Here is a 19,808-nt window from a genome sequence, read left to right on the forward strand (position 1 = left end):
CCAAAATCAGCATGAGCAGGTGAGATGCATAGATATCCAATATGCCCTCAACATATTCTTGGTGGCTGCTAATTCCTTCCAACTATTAGAGCCAGGAGGGTCAGTGGTCTCCTCCCGTGTCACCAACTGCCAAAGTCGGAGCTACCTACCCTCCTGTAACTAAATAGAGCTACCTAATTCTAATCTGCACCTGGAAAATGAAGAGAAGAGGGAAACTGTGATTCTCATGTTGTGAGACACCTTGTCAACACAATCCCATATTAGCTAAATTTGGAATTTCTCTTCCCCACCTGGCAATAGAAAGAGAGATATCTAAATAGAAGCTTTAAATTTTTGTCAGTCACTTAGGCAACACTCTCATGCCTTATGTATGACCAAACTTTCTCTCTCTCTCTCTCTCTCCCTTCCTTCCCCCTATGCCTATCTAAAAAGATTCCCTAAAAAGTTAATGGATGAGGGCTTTCTTATACAGAGTAGCCTGCTGCTTTCTCTCACATAATCCCACTTGGAAAATGGGTGGGGAAACTGGTAGGAAATAGCACCTGGAAAGACCCATAAAACTGAAAGCTGTAGGGGTTAAATCTTCCTAAGAAGTCCTATTCACATGTTTCAGCCCAAATTTGAAGCTGTATATTTGTCTGATATGTGTATTTCTTGGGGGGGGGGGGCAGGTAATCTGTCTTGTTCCTCCGATATAATGGTGAAATGGAAAGTAGATACTATGTATCATGGAAGAATGTACAGACAATTCACGATCTCTTTAGAGGCACTGTAAAAGATTGTGTTTGCTTTAAAAGATGCTTACGTTGGAAATGATGGAAGCTCTATGACACCAGAAGGAAAAAGAATCAAAGTATAAACATCCAAACAGGATATGAGATTGAAATATTAAATGAAATGGTTTAAATGAAATAACTAGGGACAACCCCAGTGAAGAGCCTAGATTAATACAGAAAATACAAGCCTTTGAAATGAATGAAATATAAAAAGCCTCCGATAAGAAACATATCAAAGGCAAATATTATACGCTGATGCCATCTGCAGGATATTGGTGCCAGAGAAACAAGGCAGAAATGGAATAGCTAGTTACTATGTCTACTGCACCATGTCCCTGTTCTGGGAGAGGCGCTACAGAGCATGCCCTGCCCAGTCTCTCGTGCTCACACATGCCAAACCCTGAAGTGTAACAGTGTAGACCCTGTGGGATCACCCCTGGAGCCTGCTGTTAAGCACACCTGAGACCAAAGTCCACGAAGCATCTGTAAAGCAACACTTCCAGAGACACTTCACCACAAGATTTCCAGGGTTGCCAAATGTGAGCCAGGTACACATGAAGCCCCCCTACTGGGACGTGCTTGGGGGTGCTGTGTTGACGTGCCTCTTGAGTGTCCAAGGACTGTGTCTACACCACAAACATCTACCACCCAGCCTCTGCACCCTTGAGCATTGCATGCTGCTCCATGCTGGCTGTTTCCTAAATCAGATGTCATGTAGCCACTGATGAAGAGCTTCTGAGTGTGGGGGCAGGCTAACTGGCTCTGCCCTGTCCTTTAGCAGTGCTGTCTAGCCCACACTAAGTGCCTCCCTGAGGTGACTACACTGCATTTGGTTTCAGAGTCAGCCTACGCAGAGCAGCACAGCAGTCTTGAGGGCAGTGCTTTTGAGCTCAGTAAAGCTGCCACATAGCCATGGTCACTGTGATGCCTGGAGCCTGATGGGTGATACGGCTTGCCGGTAATGTAGCCCCTCCCCGCGACTCTCCTGCCATGACTTTGCTGTTAACTACCAAGAGAGGGGTTCAGTGAAGATCTTCCCAAAGAGGCTTCCCGACAATGGCTATACTCAAAGTTGTTTTGGCGCGATGTTCCACAGGGCTCCACCTCCCCTACACCCCGTCCACTCACCAACCGGTTACGTGATGGTCCAACGTTGGCCTCGGTCTGGCGGGACTTGCCCACAGTCTGCTTTGGGGCAAGGGAAGAGCACTCGGTTGAATGGCTCAACCGGCTCGTGTCCCTCAGGTCTTGATGCCCAGACCCTTTCTCCCTATCCCTGGGACTTTCCTCCTTTCCTCGTTTAGCTTTCCTTCCATAGTCTTCAAAAAAAATATTCTTCTAGAGAGGAGCAGGGTGTGGAGCCGCCTCCTCCTCCCCAACTGTCTACAGGGGGCTCAAAACCCCTCCTCTGCTCTGCCTCTTCCAGAGGGGGTGCCCGCCTCTCCAGGTCAGGCACCTGCAGGGAGCTGCAGTGCTTCCCCTGCTCTGTCTCCGGCAGGGGCTCAAAGTCTTCCCCTGTGCCGCTTGCCTATGCTGCACCGGTTGCACTGTGCCCTTCCCCAGTGGGAGCCTCAGCACGCTGGGCATGCTGCCCCCCAACTCTCTTCCTCTCTGGCTCCACCTCCTCCCCACGGGTTCTGTTGGGGCTTTAAACTTCCCCATGGCAGCCATGCCGGCTGTTGGGATTGGTCCAGATGTTCCCCATGCGAGGAACAGCTGCTTAAACAGCTGACATAATGCCGGCTTGTGCGGCCGCAGCTGTGGCTGTGGCTGCTGCCGCGGTCCCGGCTCCTGAGCTGCCAGACCAGCCGGAGGTAAGTTCCCCCCTTGGGGGGTCTGTTCCTGGGTTTTGGGCCCCCCCGTGTTTACCCTCGCCTCCACAGTCACAAAGAAATCATAGGGCTGCTTGCCCTTCAAAAACCCCTGACAACAGGGCACAGAACTGATGTCACCACGTTGACCAAACCTAGTGAAGACATTGCAGACTCCAGAAAGTGTACCATCCGCCAGCCCCATGGATGACCTCTCTTAGAGGCTCCAAGGACTCAGCAAAAGAAAAGAGAGTCTATATGGAAGACTGCTTTTCTCTCTCTGTCCTCCAGCTGAAATGACTGAGAGCTCCCCTGCTGAGTCTGCTATCTTTCCAGTAAGACCTCTGGGGAGTGCATTTGGGGATTTGAGCTCAGCTTTGGCCCAAGGAGCCTCAAACCATAACTTTAAATAATGGCTTTCAGTGTTTGAAACTAATCCCTTTTACACCAAATGGAAGAAGTAGCAGGGATTGGTTGTTCCCAGGGGCGCCTGGAGATGAAGTGCATTGCTATTCCTAGAAGAATGACTTGGAGTGTGATTAAATGTATCAAGGGAACTGAAGAACTGATGGCTGAGGATTATAAGTCAGTGCAATAAGAAATCCTGGCTGTTTGCTTTGTCCGGGTAGATCAGTTTGGCCTTCATGTGGTTCTGTGGCCAGTGCTGGCAAGACAGCATACTATATTCAGGGCATGCCTAGAACATCTGATATCCAGACTTAATCTTGCAAAGCTGTTGATTAAACACCCGTGCAATTCCTGGTAAATTAATACACTTGCTGATTGGGAAAGAATAACTAGGGATCCTGATCTGAGACGTACTTCTCCAGGTAACAATAGACCTGAAAAGAACCTAGAATTAAAATGAATAAGCAAATGCTGCCTGGATTCAATAAACAGGGATTAGCCTAATGAAATCCCATTCATCTATTGACTGCAACATCCACTCAATGGGCAAATCTCAGTTGTTAGATTTCAGCTTTCAGTTCTATTCAGCCCCTCTGCAAATTTGTATACGTGACTGCTAATGGTGCTGGGAAGGAAAGCACCTCTGTGCTGAGACCACTATAAAAACATCTTGAAAAGCAGCCCAGAGATGCCCCTGAAAAAGAACAGCACTGTGAACCTGCACAACTGTGTTGTCAGCAGGATGACATGGAGCATTCTGGACCATGAGTCTCTGCTGAGGGTGAGTGGGGGACCATGGGGCAGCCTCGAGAGACAGGGGTAAAGAAGAGGACAAGTGTAAAAGACAGAGTGAAATGAAGGCAGGGGAATCTGGTTTAAAAGCAGCAAGTTTCTAGCCTTTTGCTTGAAAAGGTGACATCTTGAGACCTAAAGGGTCAGATGCCAGTAGGGAAAGAGGAAGCATTGGACACTTAGCATCCTCACAGAGCTCCTCATTTTTCACGAGTGTCATGATGTTTGAAAGTGCAAAGTTGTCCTAGATTCACTAAGCCACAGATGTCAAGGCTATAGGGACCACCATGCCCCTTCAGTCTGACCTCAGCATCACACTGCCCAGAAAATTGATCCTCCAGGACTTCTGCTTCCAGCTCTCCCCACCCCCCACCCCCCACCCTGCTCTGTCTCCTGAAGCAGCTGGAGTGGAGCGTTCAGACAGAGGTGGTCCACCTCAAGTCAAGCATTTCATGGCAGGGAGACTCTCCCACGCTCCTGGATGAGCCTGTTTCCATGGTTAATTCCTTCAATTCCTCTCACTATCAAAGACCAGACCTTATTTTCAGATTGGATTCATTTTGCTTTAGCTTCGGACTCCTGGATCTCTCTCTGCCTTTGGCTAGAGCCCTGTACTGTCAGAAACCTCCCAACACAGGTAATTCAAAGTCACTTCTTACTCTTTGTAAAGACAAACACATAGCTCTTTCCCAGTCTGTCACTGTCAGGCAGGTTTTCCAGGCTTTGACTCAGTTTTGTTTCTCTTTTATGAATTCTCACTACGCTGGGAATATGCTGGGGTTACTTGTGAGCCCACTTTACCAAGCATTTCAGACTGGTCTCTATAACTGACCTGTCCCCAACATGCTTTTTTTCCATGACACCAATTTTTTTTGTCCACCTGAAAACTAAAACAGCAGGACTTTTTTTTTTCTTCCAGATCAATATTGCTTAGCCTTGGGTTGAAAGCTGATTCTTACAGGATTCCCCATGTACAATTACTTTTGGTGAGCTATTAGTTAACCAGCTTTTAATCCCCTTAAGAAGGGCTGCATTGATTTTTATACGGTGTTCATTTTTCTTTTCAAGTCTTCTGTGACACCAGCTCAAAATCCTTCCAGGGGTCCAAGAATTTTTGGTTCTCTTCATCACCAACTTTTTAGTTTCACCCAAAATGGATCAAATGTGTTGGACAAGTTTTATTTACCATAAAACCATGCTGATTGGCATTAATTAGATTTCAAAACTTGATTTGTTATTGACTGGGTTTCCTATCAGCCTTTATATACTTTTGGGAGGATTCATGTAAGGCTAAGGAGGTAATTCAGTTTTCTCTTTTAAATATTGGCACACCATTGGCTTTTTTTCCAACCCTCTAAATTTTTTCACTGTTCCAAGACTTATTAAGTAGCAACACTAATAGTTCAGAGAGGTCCTCTGCCAATTCTTTTAATACTCTTGGGTACCAGTTATGTGGTCCTGTGGATTTCTAAACATAGAATTGTAATAGCTGCTGGCAGAGTAGAAAGTATTTCATTATCACACTAGAAAAGGAATGCATTTTAATGGACCTAGGATTTATTTGGTTCCTGATTTTAAGTGTTGCTGCACATTTATCTTTGTTCCATTTCTTATAACATGATTTTTGTTTTTATTGCTTTAGTTTGCTTTAGAACAAATCATTTCCAGACCAGGGGTCAATCAGGAAGTGCTCATCTTCCCAATCTGGTAGCCTGAGTCCCAGGCCATGATTTCTGTGTTCCGAGGGACAACAAATACTTCTAAGCCAGAGAATGACAAATAACAAAAAGCAGTGAAAGGGAAAGCCTCTGTCAGTCTGGATTTTCAGAGGTTTTGCTCATGCCACAAACTGCAAACTTTTTCAGATTCATGGACCAGGTAAAAATCAAAGGCTCAAATGTGGAACCCCTGTTTGCAGAAATAGCTCTGTGTATGTTTTTTAATGTTTTGCCTGTTCTAGTCTCTGTTTAAGACTTTGTAGCAGCCTTGTGCTGCTGCCATTGGCAAGGTTAGACATCATCTGAGCAGCCCTCGGTCAGAGGGAGAGGTTCTGATGAGCACGGTCAGTTCTCTTCTCCTCACATGCTTAATCACTGTGCCTGGTGGGCTGCTGGTGATAGATGTCAGTGCTCAGCCCGCAGCCCTTCCAAATGAGCTTTTCTACCAGGTGATGGATGGAATGTGAGTGGAGCAAAATGTCACCAGCCAAGGTTGCAAGACCTTGGGCTCTTCAGCAGTGAGTGTTTCCACTACTGGCACCTGCCAGGTTACAATGAACACCCCAGGAAGTGATGAGCAAGAAAGCCAGGGACAGAGCAGGCCCAGGGGAGGGATCCTGGCAGAGGAGACACAAAGGCAGTAGGCTCCGACTTCACCCTGCTCTTCTGGACACAGATTGTGGGCTCTCCTTGGCATTGGTCTTGCAGACTGACTAGCCAACTGCCATCCACCCATCATCATCCAGAACAGAACAGAACACCGACCTTGTGTTGAGCCATTGCTCCCCATTACAGTGACTTCATTGTCTGAATCTTTTCAGGACCCACTGAATGCTTCAAGCACAACATCAGATCAGCTGGGATTTGTTTCAAAAGACAAACTGGTGAAGTGTTAGCCCTAGCCCCTGTTTCCAGATGGAACTGCATAGGCATGTTGCTTGTATGCCAGAGTGCTGAGGCTCTGACAGCGCCCCATTGGATCTCTCCTGCTCTGCAACTCTGTACTCCCAAGAAGAGATAACCCAACGTGTCTGAGGACTCGACCTGATGGCGCTAGCATTGCCATGGGGAGGAACCAAGGGCTGGGATAGCAAAGGGGTAAGGGTTAGGTTTAAGGGATGCTAGAGCTGAGGGATGGTAGGGGGCTTGGGCTGGGGTAGCAGGGGGGACTTGCAGGGCTAGGGCAGTGGAAGAGGAGGTGGGACTGGCATACCACCTGCCTGCTTCATGCCCCAGGGCTTACTGTAGTCCTGAAAATGGCTGAAACCAGTTTGAGATAAATCTGGTTGAATGTAGTATTAGACTTAACTGATTTGGCTCAAACCAGTTTATGCAGTCTGTCCCAGACCCCTTGGTGGTTTAAGGTAAACCAGACACCCCCAGCATCCCGGCATGCTCTCTGGGCTGGGCAGGGCTCTCTGCTCCACAGCAGAGCTGGCCCCTCCTCTCTGCTCCCTGGCTGCAGCTTCAGCAGAGACTTACAGCCACAGCAGCATCTGCCTGGCTTCCCCCTGCTTTCCCCCTCCCCACCCCACTCCTTGCTAAGCAGGGATCCACATCCCCTCTGCCTTACACAGACACCTCAACATTTAGCTAGCAGACCACATGCTGGCTATGGTCCATGCTGTGGCAGACAGCAGTATCAGCATAGGGCTTTTTGGAGCTGTCAAAGCTCAGCTGGTAGTATCCCGCTGTCTTCTTTGTTTAAGAAGAGTTTGAAGTAATGAGAGAGGCTGTTTGTTTTCTGATGGTGTGATAAATGCTGATAACAGAGCTGATAAATGCTCTGTTATCGAGTGGGGGGGAACCCCTCCCTAATCCTGCTGGGGCCTGGCCACGCCTCCCGCACCTCGGCCTTATGGAAGGGAAGGGAGGGCTGCTCTAGCGCCCCCCCTCCCCAGCTTCTAGCCTGAGCCACTGCAGGCATGTGCCCTGGGGGTATGCTCAGGGCTCTGGAACTCTGTATCAGTGCTGCTTGGAGAATGAAGGTGACACAGAGCACACAACACAGTGTCCCTGGGGCCATTATTACTGTGGTGTGAGGAAGCTGACAAGTGCTGTGATTAGACACTGGGCTTTTTGCTGTATTAGTCATAGCAGAATTGAACAAACTGGCAAATTTGGGGGACATGAGAAAGGAATTGGGGGTAGGATGGCCCCCAAAAGATGGAGCTGAAGCACTAAAATGCTCTAATCCAGGCTGAGAGCCAGCTCCTACTCCCTGTGCTACAGGGATCCAGATAGTTCAGTGACAAGCACACTGTTCTCATTATGCATTCCCACTTTGCTGGGGCCCAGGTATCCAGAGTTACCCTTTCCTTGGAGCACATGGCATTACTGGCCATTGGTGTCTCATAGCCAGGACACTCAGTGCCCTGCTCTGCAGACCTGGCTGCCCCCAGGTGCCAGGTAAGCCCTGTGCTCACAGGAACCCACACAAAAAGGCTTACAGCAGTTTTTTCCTTCCAGCATCCTTGACAGGCTCAGCAGCATGTGCCCAGGTGCAGCATGCTTGGAGCTGGATGCTCAGAGGCTGGAATCTCCTAACGTAATCAGTCTGTGGCTCTTCTGTACCTAGGATCCAATTTTTCCTGTTTCCTTGACTTGACCTGTGTTTTTGTATATGTGACAAGCATTAGTATCTTCCTCAATGTCAGTGTTTATTTGTGGGGGCCAATGTAAATCATCTCTGAATCTTCTCTTGGATTTCTTAATTCTAAAAAAGACCTTCCTGATTCCTTTTTAACATATATTTCTATACCACCTTAGGAATCATCATCATCCTGGCACCCTTAAACCAAATCCCTTCTACTGTTGACAGCTCTCCTCTGAATTGGCGATAAGCAATGCCCTGTGTCTCACATCTTCTGCTCATATCCTGACTTTTTATGAGACTAGACAAAGTTTCTGTAATCAAATTGACACACACAGCTCTGGATTTGTTCCACTGCACTTTTACCAAATGCTCGTAGACAGTGTCTGTTACCATCCAATACCTCCCAGGTTCATCTTGGATTTGGAAACCATATCATTGTAACTGAAAATAACCTGTCTTCTTGGCAAGTGGTGTTTGCCACTATTTCGGCTATGGCAGTACACAGTTTATGGCTAGTTTCAGCCATAACTCACTGGAGTTAGTTTCATAAGCAAACACATGAAACTTTTTACTCCCCTATTCTTTATAAGAGTGTGTGGGCAGTTCTGCTTTTGGCACCATTGCCCTCTACTGGATGCCAGCAGAACTTCTTACCTGTGTGTCCTTGGTCCTAAGAGCTAATGCATATTCTCTGTTGGCTCAAACAGGAGCTGTTCTACCCTTCCTGAACATCCGTGATCAGTTTGCAGTACAGACATCTGTGTTGGGTCAGGGGCCTGTAGATTTCTCACCCTGTTCACCTCTAAGGGCTGATGATGAGACATGGGTTTGTGACTTGAGCAGGGAATGAGGAAAACTCAGAATCCATTAAAAGAAAGCAAGGATGTGGGGAGCTGAGTTGCTCTGGGAAGAGATTTATCACCAGGATCTCATCTTCTTCACATGTGAGTCACTGCCATCCCTGTTTCCTCACCCCTTGTGCTAATGATGCTCAAAAGGTGATACCGCAGCTGGGAAGTCAAGGTGAATCCCTCCAGATGCCTTCCCTCCACACTGGAGAGCTCCTTCCCCTTGTTTTTCTGTAAGGCCAAGGGGATACATCACCCAGCACGATGATAGCTCTCTCCCAAGCCCCTTCAGCTCTGAACCAGAGACCCAACCAGCTGCCACAGCAATGCTGACTTGCAGAGAGAGCCCCTGCCCTGATCTGAGACAAACAGGGTGATAAGGATCCGCTTTCCTGCAGTAAATCTGCCTCACTTCCCTAACACCAGTGAAGCTGGGCTTGGTTGGGATCAGTGTCACTCAGAATAGAAGCTACCCCCACTCTTTCCTATCAGATCACACTTCTAATGCAGTTCTGCAGACTTAATGGCATTCATCATTGGAGACAGCTGCATTATTCCTCATGAGTTTATCCAGCAGTGTAACCCTTTGACCTGGCGGCAAATAACCTGTGACTGTCACAGATTCAACTGTCCTTGCTAATGGCTGAATGGACAGTTTAGGCATTTCATCCTCCTGATTATTTGCACACTGATTGCTTTAAGATACACACACGTACATTGTACTGCAGCACATGGATAGCAGGCAGGGTTGTGTAACAACACTGTGTAGACACACAAACACAGAGCGCTATAGAAGGTAGTGGCATGTAACATACCACTTATACACACTGTGGTTGTTAGGCAGTGCCTTATAAAACACACACATGCACATATTGTGTTATAACAGGCAATGCCATTATAATATATATACCATTATAGGAAGCAGTGCCATATCTCTATCATATAGACATGTAGAAACACACACATGTACACAGCACTATGGCTGGCAGTGTCACCTTACACAGCATCATACATCTGCATGCACATATACACTAAGAAAGCATCATATAACACCCACAGATGCATACAGGCACACAGCCACACTATGCTTTAGCAGAAAGGAATACAGTACCCCCCTCCCACATGCACATATCACAGCTTTGCAAAGTGAAGCAAGTTCTTTCTTCTGCAGTGCTTATAATTTTCTTCTGTCTTGTTTCCTTCCCTTTATATAATATGACAGGTCACTGTGGGAGGCTCAGATGACAAGCAATGTCAGGGCCAAAGCAGAGGGAGGGCTCCACCAGTACATGGAAATAAGGAAGCTCCATACATTAGGATAGCTTGGCCTGGGTTAAGGTATAGGCACTTCCACCCTATGCCAGAGACCGCAGATCCCCAAATCACAATTATGGCAGAAATATGCCCCCCTGCTCAAAAAAAGCAAGTGCTTAATCTCTGGTATTGCAATGACTGGAGTGTAACAGAAAGGTCTGAGTCTGCGGAGGGCCTCAACTGATCTCTGGGTGTGACACTGCCTGAATCTGCTGAGAGCCTGAGCCACTTGCTCTGAAGGAACCAATGCCTTTCTCTCTGAGGATGTTAACTCCTAGCTCTCCTGCTCCCAGGGGCTCAGTCTAGGCCTGGAGTGACAGAGCACAGTAGTGTGACTCATGCACACACACATCCTTGCTGCTAAGTGCTAGTTGTTGCTACACCTGCCTCTCTGGCAGACCTCCTGGCTCTGCCCCACATCTCTGGGATGGAAGGGACTCTGGACTCCTGCACCGCAAATGTGGTAGGGGCTGCAGCACAAAGGTGAGGTCACACCATGCTCCAACGCAGTTTGGGGACAGCCTATTCAGTGGGACAGCAATTGTGAGCCACACATGCACCTGCCCATACACAACACCAGTTCTCCATTTAACCTTCTGCTAACTGAATCACATTTTTCATAATTGCTTCCTCTAAGGCCAGTTTAGAGGCACAGCCCCTGCTCCCTCATAAACCCTTGCTTCTCTTTGATTTCCTGCAGACAGCCCCCAAAAGAAGCACCTGGAGGCATGGTACATGCCAATTCTGCTATGCAGGTGCCACTGCCCCAGCTCTGTACTGATAAACTGATTGTGACAAAGAGGTTAGCTGCACTGAGCTGAGCATGCCAGTCACCAGTATTACTCCCTCACCCTGCCCTGTGAAGACACATATCTTAAAGGAAAATTCCTGCCTCCCATGTGACTCTGATGAATGTAGCAGGCCAGTACACATGTGCATGGGACTAGCTTAAACCTTACCTCCTGCACTGCTAAATAGCAGAACCATCCTGCTGGAAAGGATCAATGAACTGGTGGCCCATCTTAAGCCTGTGGTCCAGGCTAACGGCAAAATTAATTGAGTATCATGGTGCACAACACTTCCAGCACTTTATTCCCCCCACTTAAGTGTATTATTAGTTATCTGTATTAGAATATCAAGAGGCTCCAACCCACATCCAAACCCCATTGTGCTGCAATCAAGCAGATGTCAGGGATGATCCCTGCCAGGGAGAGCTTATAAATTACAGCCTGTCAGTGTGTTGCAGCTGCTGCTTTTCTAGCTCATACTTATTTTTAAGTTAAAATTGTGCTCCCTGCTGTCTTGATACCATCATGTGGCCATGAGTTCCCCCTGCAATTGCCCTTTTCAACTGTGTGTCTATTTTTTCCCTCCCACTTGCTGCTCCTATCAGATCAAGATTGCTCAAACCCTTTCTAACCCTACCCCAGATTTTCCAGCCAGCTGCAGCATGGGCTCCTAAGGAAAAACATGCTCCAGCTGCACCTGGGTTTGGTCCTTAATTAGCAATGAGCCTTTGTACATTTCTGACTCAATAATGCCACTGTTCCTTGCATGGTCACAAATCAGAAATGACTGAGGTGGGGAGAAGAGGAAATCAAAGTCAAAGCCAGGCTAAAGTGAGATGCATCTTGGGTGCTGGAAAACTGGTAGCCTGAGCTAAGAGCAAGGCACTACAGTGTAATAAGCAAATAGCTTGTGACAGTCAGAAAATCCAATGGCTCTTTCAATGGAATTGAGCTGACAAGCTGGGCCTACAAGCAGCCTGGACCTTTGTAGACTACAAAGCAATCGGGCTAATTCCTGCCTTCTCATCGTATCATCAGAGGCTCAACGGAGGTTTAACCCTCCAACTGGCTGCAAAGCCATGGGTCAGAGTGCTGTTCTTTTGGCGGCTAGAGTGGGGCTGCAACTGCTTGGAGACCTATACCTGCAGACACCTGTCCAGGTCATGCCCAGCAAGTAATGGCATCGGCCCCTTTAGAAGGCTGAAGAATGGGTGCAGCCCCCTTCCATCAGCCAAGGCTGGTTCTGTGAAGGGCAGTAAACCACTGATCAGTTCCCAGCCACACAGGTGTGTCCAGCAGCTCATGGGGGGGGCAATGATGCTCCTTGACTCTGAGACTGAATGTACCAGGTTTGGGCAGACTGTCAGGGGGGCTGCAAATGGCCTGAGTGCAACCCCTGCAGCACCCAGCCTGCACAGTGACTAGGGCAGCATGTGGCCCCCACTATGAAGTTAGACAGCCATGGTTTAAATGGCAATTCTCCCTCCCTGGTGCTGGCCCTCCAACACATTTATAGGGCAGTCATAGCCTCTCCAAGTTGTCATCTGGCCAGGCTAAAGAAGCCAAATGCTTCATCTCCTCCTGAGCCAGGTACACCCCCACAATCATCCGACAGGCCACTGGCTGCAGTGTCCCTCCCAAGCAACCAGTGGTCTTGTGGTTAGGGCACTCACTGGGGCAAAGGAAACTGTTGCTTTGAACCACCTTGGGCAGAGGAAGATGATGGACTTGGGGCTCTGAGAAGCGGTGGTAGAAGGGGGATTAAAAGAAAGCTGTGGACCCCCTGTCCTTTATAAAAAGCCCTATCAGGGCAGGCAAGTCTTCTCCATACATGGATCTTGTAGACAGAAGCCAGAACTGAGGCTGCAGTGAGAGAACTTAGTTCAAAACCACCTCTGAGGGCAATCTGGGGAACAGGACAAGTTCTGAGGAAGTTTCCAATCACTGTAACAGAGGAAGTTGGTGGCCATTTTAAAGCAGTCGAACAGACAGAGTCCGATGGCTGAAGTGAGCCAGCCAGGCAGGGAGCCTTCCTGCCCTGCATGAGTCCAGCCCCACGGATCCAAGCTTGGCTCTGAGGCCTTCAGGCACCTGCTAGCGCAGGTCAGTGCCAAGTGGGACTTCCAGAAGCACCCAGCTCCTGCTGGCTCTCATCAGTCCTAGCAGGTGCCCACATAGCGGGACCCAAGGTCCAAATATCTTAACTCTGGGCTCATTCCTGTTTCAATGGGACACAACCTGCAGCTCCATCCCCGACAGCCCCTGCTCCTGTCCTTCCGCGAGCTCACACCGCCGCCTCGGGGGAGGAGGGCATGGAAAGCGGCGCCCCTGCGCCAGGCCTGCTCCATGCTGCGCGGGGCATTTGCTGGCTGGATCCCAGCGCCGGCACGAAGCCCTGTGGCAGCTCGGCCCTCTGCGCTGCCCGCACCCGCGCACGCCTCTGCCAAGCGCGGCCCAGCCAGCGCCTGCCCCCTGCGGGCTGGTCACGAGGCGGACTGGGTGCCCGTGGACACAGAGCAGGCAGATGCCGTGGTCTGGATGGGGCCAGAGGGAGCCGGACACCGACCCGCCCGCAACGCCACAACCCCTCCCGCGCGATGCTCCCTCCCTGCGCATGCTCAGTAGCAGCCGGGCAGCCCCAGCGGAATCCTCCCGCGCATGCTCAGTAGCAGCGGGGAAGCCGGAGCGGGTGGTGTCGTCCCGCCCCCTCGGGAGGAGGAGGTTGGGTTGTGACGTTTCTTTCCCTTCCGGGTGGTTGCCTAGCAGCGCTCAGCATGTCCGCTCCGGGCCCGGCCGGCCCTGGCGCGGGGCCGGCGGGCGGCGCGGGGCTGGACGCGGCCCTGGGGAAGGCGGCGGCGTCGGTGTCGGTGCGGTCGCGGCGGAAGCTGCTGACGGCGGAGGAGGCGGAGCTGTTCGAGCTGGCGCAGGCGGCGGGCAGCGGCCTCGACCCGGAAGTGTTCAAGTGAGCGTGGGGGTCCCGGGACTGGGGGTGCTGGGCCGGGCGGGGGTCCCGGGCCGCGCTGACCCGCCCCGTCCCCCCTCCCCCACAGGATCCTGCTGGACCTGCTGCGCATGAACGTGGCGCCGCTGGCCGTGTTCCAGATGCTCAAGTCCATGTGCGCGGGGCAGAGGCTGGCGGCCCCCAGCGCCGCCGCCCCGGACAGCGGCCCCGGCCCCGCCGCCCCCCCCGCCACCGAGGCCAGAGGTCAGGAGCGCGTCCTGGGGAGGGGGGGAGGTCTGGGGTGGTGCACTTGGCTTGACGCGGTCACGGGCAGGTCTGGGATGTGGAGGAGAGGGCGAGGGGCGTCGCTGCAGGTGACAGCACCTGGTTTTCTCCCATTAAAAAGAAACTCGCAGCGTTACCACAGGCCGGGCCCAGTGCAGCGTTGCACAGTTTAAGGCGGAAGCAAAAGCAAATAGACCGTCACTGGGACCAGTTAGAAGCAGGCGTCGGGGCTGCGAAGTAGGAGCTCCCTTGCCAGGAGCAGCAAGCCGACAGCAGCCCGCAGGCCAGCCTGGTGAAGCGGCAAGACCATTAAAAAGGAGAGACGGTCATTAGCACCGTGTGCAAGGGAGAGCTCAGAAGGGATCCGGTAGATGATAATGTGCCAGGAAGTCAGCAGACGCCCTCAGCGCTGCCTGACTAGAAATATTGCTGCTGCTGCCAGGCAGGTGGTTTTAACCATTGGGTGGAGCAGGAATGAAACGGGTGCGAGCGCACTGGTGCACTCGCCTGGGTCTGAGCCTGGGCTTGGTCACATGGGTAAAACTGCATCTCCCTGGGATCAGAGACAGGCTGGGCTAGGGGGGACTGCCGGGGGTCCCCCAGCATCATTTCATGGGCAAACAATCAGATTTCTGCCAGGCCTTCCCCCAGCTACATGCATCTCAGTGCTCCCAGGCCCTGTTTTTTCCCCATTAGAGAAGTAGCATTTTTCTTTTTCTGTCTAAAAGTATATCTGCAACATTGCTTTTTAGGGGCTTTTTACCCCTTTCTGGGAGGGTTTTTATTGTATCCTGACTTTCTCTTTGCTCTAAATGATGAGGGCGCTCTGTTATGTCGAGGGAAGCTGCTGTACCTGCTTCCCAGCACGTCGGAGTTCTTACCCGCTGCTAAAGGCGCAGTGGAGCTCGTTCTGCTGTGATGACCACCAAAGTGTAAATACCCTTTGTACCCAAATCCAGGATGAGGGCCCCCTGCCCCCCATTCAATGTGGGGGGAGGGGGAGAAGCCCCTCATCTGGGATTTGAGTATATGGCGAGTTAGGGGGCAGGCAGCTGTTGCAGCTCCAGCCCCAACCCAGGCCTGGGGTTGGAGTTAGTCACAGCAGCCACCTGTCCCCTAACACCACTGATTCCCTTGTCTCCGCCTGCTTCCCACAGCCTCTGCCCCCTCCACTCCCTGACATTTACTGTCAGGCACGGGTAATCTTATCATCTTGGATTTTGGTAAATATGGTAGCTCAACAGCTAGAAGAAGCATTCTAAAGAACTGCTCCCCTTGAACCCAACACTGAAAGGGTAGCCCTTTAGCTAGGGAGGAATCCATAACAAATCAATAGGTACCTTCAGTGACCTAACTTTTCTGGAGCTCCAGTCTCCATCTGTTCCCTTGTATTCTTTCCAGGGTTCTGCCTGGACTAGAGGTTTTGCCTGTGTTGTAACTTGATTCACTTGGTGACTCATGTTAATCAGTTGCTTGGTTGAATAAAGAATCAGGTTTGTCGTGCTTCACCAGACATTTGTTTCTGGTCATGGTTCACCTACAGTCTCATCAATTCAAACTTTGACTATGTGTTTTCATTAATTTAATAGATTTCATAGACATTAGGGCTGGAAGGGACCTCGGAAGATCATCAAGTCCAGCCCCCTGCCCAAAAGGCAGGAAGTCAGCCGGGTTCGTAGGATCCCAGCAAGATGAGCATCCAGTTTGCTCTTGAAGGTGTTCAATGTGGGCACTTGAACCACCTCCGGTGGCAGGCTATTCCAGACCTTGGGGGCTCGGACAGTAAAGAAATTCTTCCTTATGTCCAGCCTGAAGCGGTCTTGTAGTAGTTTATGACCATTCGACCTAGTCCTCATCCCTTGGGGCGCTCTGGTGAACAAACGTTCCCCCAGATACTGGTGGTCACCCCTGATAAACTTGTAGGTGGCCATCAGATCACCCCTGAGCCTGCGCTTTTCCAGGCTAAAGAGCCCCACGGCTCTCAGCCCGTCATCGTAGGGTCTGCTTCCCTGACCTCTGATCATGCGCGTGGCTCTTCTCTGGACTCTCTCAAGCTTCTCCACATCCTTTTTGAATTGTGGAGCCCAAAACTGGACTCAGTACTCCAGCTGCGGCCTCACTGAGGCCGAGTACAAGGGGAGAATGACGTCCCGGGATTTGCTTGAGAAGCATCTATGGATGCAAGCCAGCATTTTGGTCACTTTACTAGCCACAACATCGCACTGCAGGCTCATGTTCATCTTGTGGTTAATGATCACCCCCAAGTCTCTTTCTTGCATAGTGTTGGCCAACATAGCGCTGCCGAGCCTATAAGGATGCTGCGGGGTTTTCTTCCCAAGGTGGAGAACCTTGCATTTATCGGCGTTGAACACCATCAGATTCTTGTCCGCCCACTTGCTGATCCTGTCCAGGTCAGCCTGGATCACCCGCCTGTCTTCTGGTGTGGATGCTTTTCCCCAAAGTTTGGTGTCATCAGCAAACTTGGCCAGTCCACTTCTGACTCCAGTGTCCACATCATTAATGAAGATGTTGAACAGTGGGTCCAAGGACAGAGCCTTGGGGGACCCCACTGGTCACAGGACACCACGATGAGTGACTTCCATCAATTACTACCCTCTGGGTCCAACCCTGGAGCCAGTTTTCCAGCCAGTGGATCGTGGAGGACCCAAGGCGACAATTGGCCAGTTTCTCTAAGAAGTGATTATGGGAAACCAGGTCAAAGGCTTTTTTTGAAGTCAAGATATATGACATCAATCTCTTCTCCCCTGTCCAGGTGATAGGTCACCTGGTCGTAGAAGGAAATGAGATTGGTCAAGCAAGACCTACCCGCAACAAACCCGTGCTGGCTATCCCTTAAGATGTTGGCGTCGGCCAGTCCATTAAGGATGGCCTCTTTGATAAACTTTTCTAAGATCTTCCCCGGGATAGAAGTCAGGCTAATGGGCCTATAGTTAGCCGGATCCACTTTCCTCCCTTTCTTGAAGATAGGCACCACATTGGCCTTCTTCCAGTCTTCGGGCACTGCACCAGAGCACCAAGAGTTTTCAAAGATCCGTGCTAGAGGCTGGGCTATGATGCTCGTCAGCTCCTTGAGTACCCTGGGGTGAAGATTGTCAGGGCCGGCTGACTTGAAGGTATCCAGCTTCTCAAGATGTTTCTTCACGAAGTCAGCATCAATGGAGGGCAGGGGATCACCCTCATCTGGACTTCCCTGTCCCATAGCAGGCATGGGCGTCCCATGGGACTGACGAAAGACCGACGCAAAGTACCTATTTAATAGGTTGGCTTTTTCCTGGGCGTCAGTTGTCAGTTGCCCCATCTGGTTCAGCAGGGGTCCAACGTTGCCCCTGCTTTTCCTCCGGCTCCCCACATATCTGAAAAAGGACTTTTTATTGTCCTTGATGCTCAAAGCTAGTTGGAGTTCAGTTGCAGCCTTGGCTTTCCTGGTCTGCTCCCTACAGGACCGGACCAGTGCAGAATAATCCTCCTTGGAGGTGACTCCCATCCTCCATCCTTTGTAGGCCTTTCTTTTTAGCCTCAGGAGTCTGCTAGGTCCCTGGAGAGCCAGGGGGGCTGCTGTCCCCTCTTGCTGCCTTTCCTCCGATATGGAATAGACTTAGTTTGTGCATTGAGGATCACTCCCTTGAGGAGCAACCACTCTTCTTGAACTCCCCTCTCCCCATGGTCATGGTCCCTTAGGGCCTCACTGATAAGCCTCCTGAGCTTGTCAAAGTCGGCTTTCCTGAAGTCAAGGACTTCCATGTTGCTGACTGACTTGCCAGCTTTTCGGCAGATGGTGAAGGTGATCAGCTCGTGGTCGCTGTCACCCAGCTTCCCATCGATCACTAGGTCACCAGCTAGGTCATCCCCAGTAGCCAGCACCAGGTCAAGCAGCGCTTTGCCTCTCGTTGGCCCATAGACTTCTTGAGTCAGGTAGAGGTCATCCACGCACGAGAGAAAGCTTTGCGACCGCTCAGATTTTGCTGAGCGATCCTCCCACGAGATGTCCGGGTAATTGAAGTCATCCATGACAACCATGGTCCTGGAGCAAGCTGCCTCAGCCAGTTCCCAGGCAAACTCCTGGTCAAGCTCAGGACTTTGGGTGGGGGGTCTGTAGTAGACTCTCACCATTGTGTCCCCTGTGCCATGTTCCCCACAGATTTTAACCCAGAGGGTCTCCAGCCATCCACCCTGGTCACCAATATCGGCTTGCAGGGACGTGTAGCTTTCCTTAACATAGAGAGCTACACCCCCGCCCCTTTTCTCTACATGATCCCTCCTGTACAGGGTATAGCCATCTATCCCCGTGGTCCAGTCATGGGTAGAGTCCCACCAGGTCTCCGTTATCCCTATGACATCATAATTATTTGCATTGAGCAGGAGGATGAGTTCCTCCTGCTTATTCCCCAAGCTCCTGGCATTTGTGTACAGGCAAGCAAGTGCCCCCTGGGGGGCTCCTTCCTTGCCCACAGATTTTGCCAGGGCTGGGGCAGGGGTGGGCTCCCTTAAGTGCCTTGACCTGCTGGCTTTGCAAGGATTGCTCAGCGGGCCAGCAGAGCATCCAAACATTAATGTTTGGATATAATTCTAAATATCTGTAAGCAGTGTCAGAAGACTGCAGGGGGTGTTAAAGACTTGATTTACTGTGTTAATGGCAAGCAAGCAACATGGTAAATACAGCTATGAAATGTTGAATACCTAACAAATATTAATAGATATTTAGTAGTGTAAACTATTTTATAGATTGTTAGATAGACATAGTTGCACTTACCATAAAACTATTCAAGGCTAAGGTGTTCATCTGGGGATTTTTTTAAATTAGGAGGGAACCGTAACCATAAATTGTTTAGTCACTTTACCAATGATATTCATGTATCTAACAAAGCCACGTTGCTTCAAGAAATAACTTTACTTCTTTTTCCATAAGGCTATTTGAGCATTCTTATGTTTATGATTTTGCTTATTTTTTCAATAGACATATGTTGTTTTTAATGTGTTTCTATGTCTCTCTTTGAATCAGAGGTCCCATTTGTCTCTGCCAAGAACAGTAAAATCCCTGCACCACTCTCCTTTTCCTCTGCCCTTCGACCTCCGAGACTAACAGCCACTAAGATTGTGGTCTTCAGTCCTGCTGATGCTTGCTCGCCTCTCTCTCAAGGTCCCCCTGGTTCCTTCCAGTTTTCTTGCTGCCTGTTCTCTCCTTTTGCAGGTTGTGTTTATTAGTTTATCTACTGGGGTTTGTGCAGTCTGTTATGACTTTAGGAATCGCACTTACACAGTGATTCCTTTAGCCTAAGAGAAACCCGTGTGCCCTCTAAACAGTAGAGTCTCATGTTAAATTGTCAGGAGTAGATTATTTCAGAAACAAAGATTTACTTTTAAGAATAAAATGTAAATTAAAAAAAAGAAAAAATTGATTCAGAAATTGAAGAAAATCCAGTTCTGAAAAATTCTCTCTCTCCCTTGGTGTAGAGAGTGCTATATGTATACACATCCAAGAGAGTAAGTGGATGTATCTGGTTTAGGAATTG

The 19,808-nt window shown here is 49.9% G+C and overlaps 1 protein-coding gene across 1 annotated transcript in view; it reads left to right on the top strand.

Annotated features, from left to right (window-relative positions):
- Nucleotides 1–13,778: 13,778 nt before the first annotated feature.
- The window catches only part of LOC102567874 (mitotic-spindle organizing protein 2B), a 31,895-nt gene continuing 25,865 nt past the window's right edge, over nt 13,779–19,808 (top strand). Inside the window, exons 1-3 of the mRNA XM_019477752.2 lie at nt 13,779–14,013; nt 14,102–14,256; nt 19,298–19,435. Of these exons, the coding sequence (XP_019333297.1) occupies nt 13,826–14,013; nt 14,102–14,256; nt 19,298–19,435 (481 nt within the window). The 5' untranslated portion in view covers nt 13,779–13,825. The remainder of the gene's footprint in view (nt 14,014–14,101; nt 14,257–19,297; nt 19,436–19,808) is intronic.

The sequence above is a fragment of the Alligator mississippiensis genome, chromosome 11 (genome assembly GCF_030867095.1).
Source record: "Alligator mississippiensis isolate rAllMis1 chromosome 11, rAllMis1, whole genome shotgun sequence".
Lineage (NCBI taxonomy): Eukaryota > Metazoa > Chordata > Crocodylia > Alligatoridae > Alligator > Alligator mississippiensis.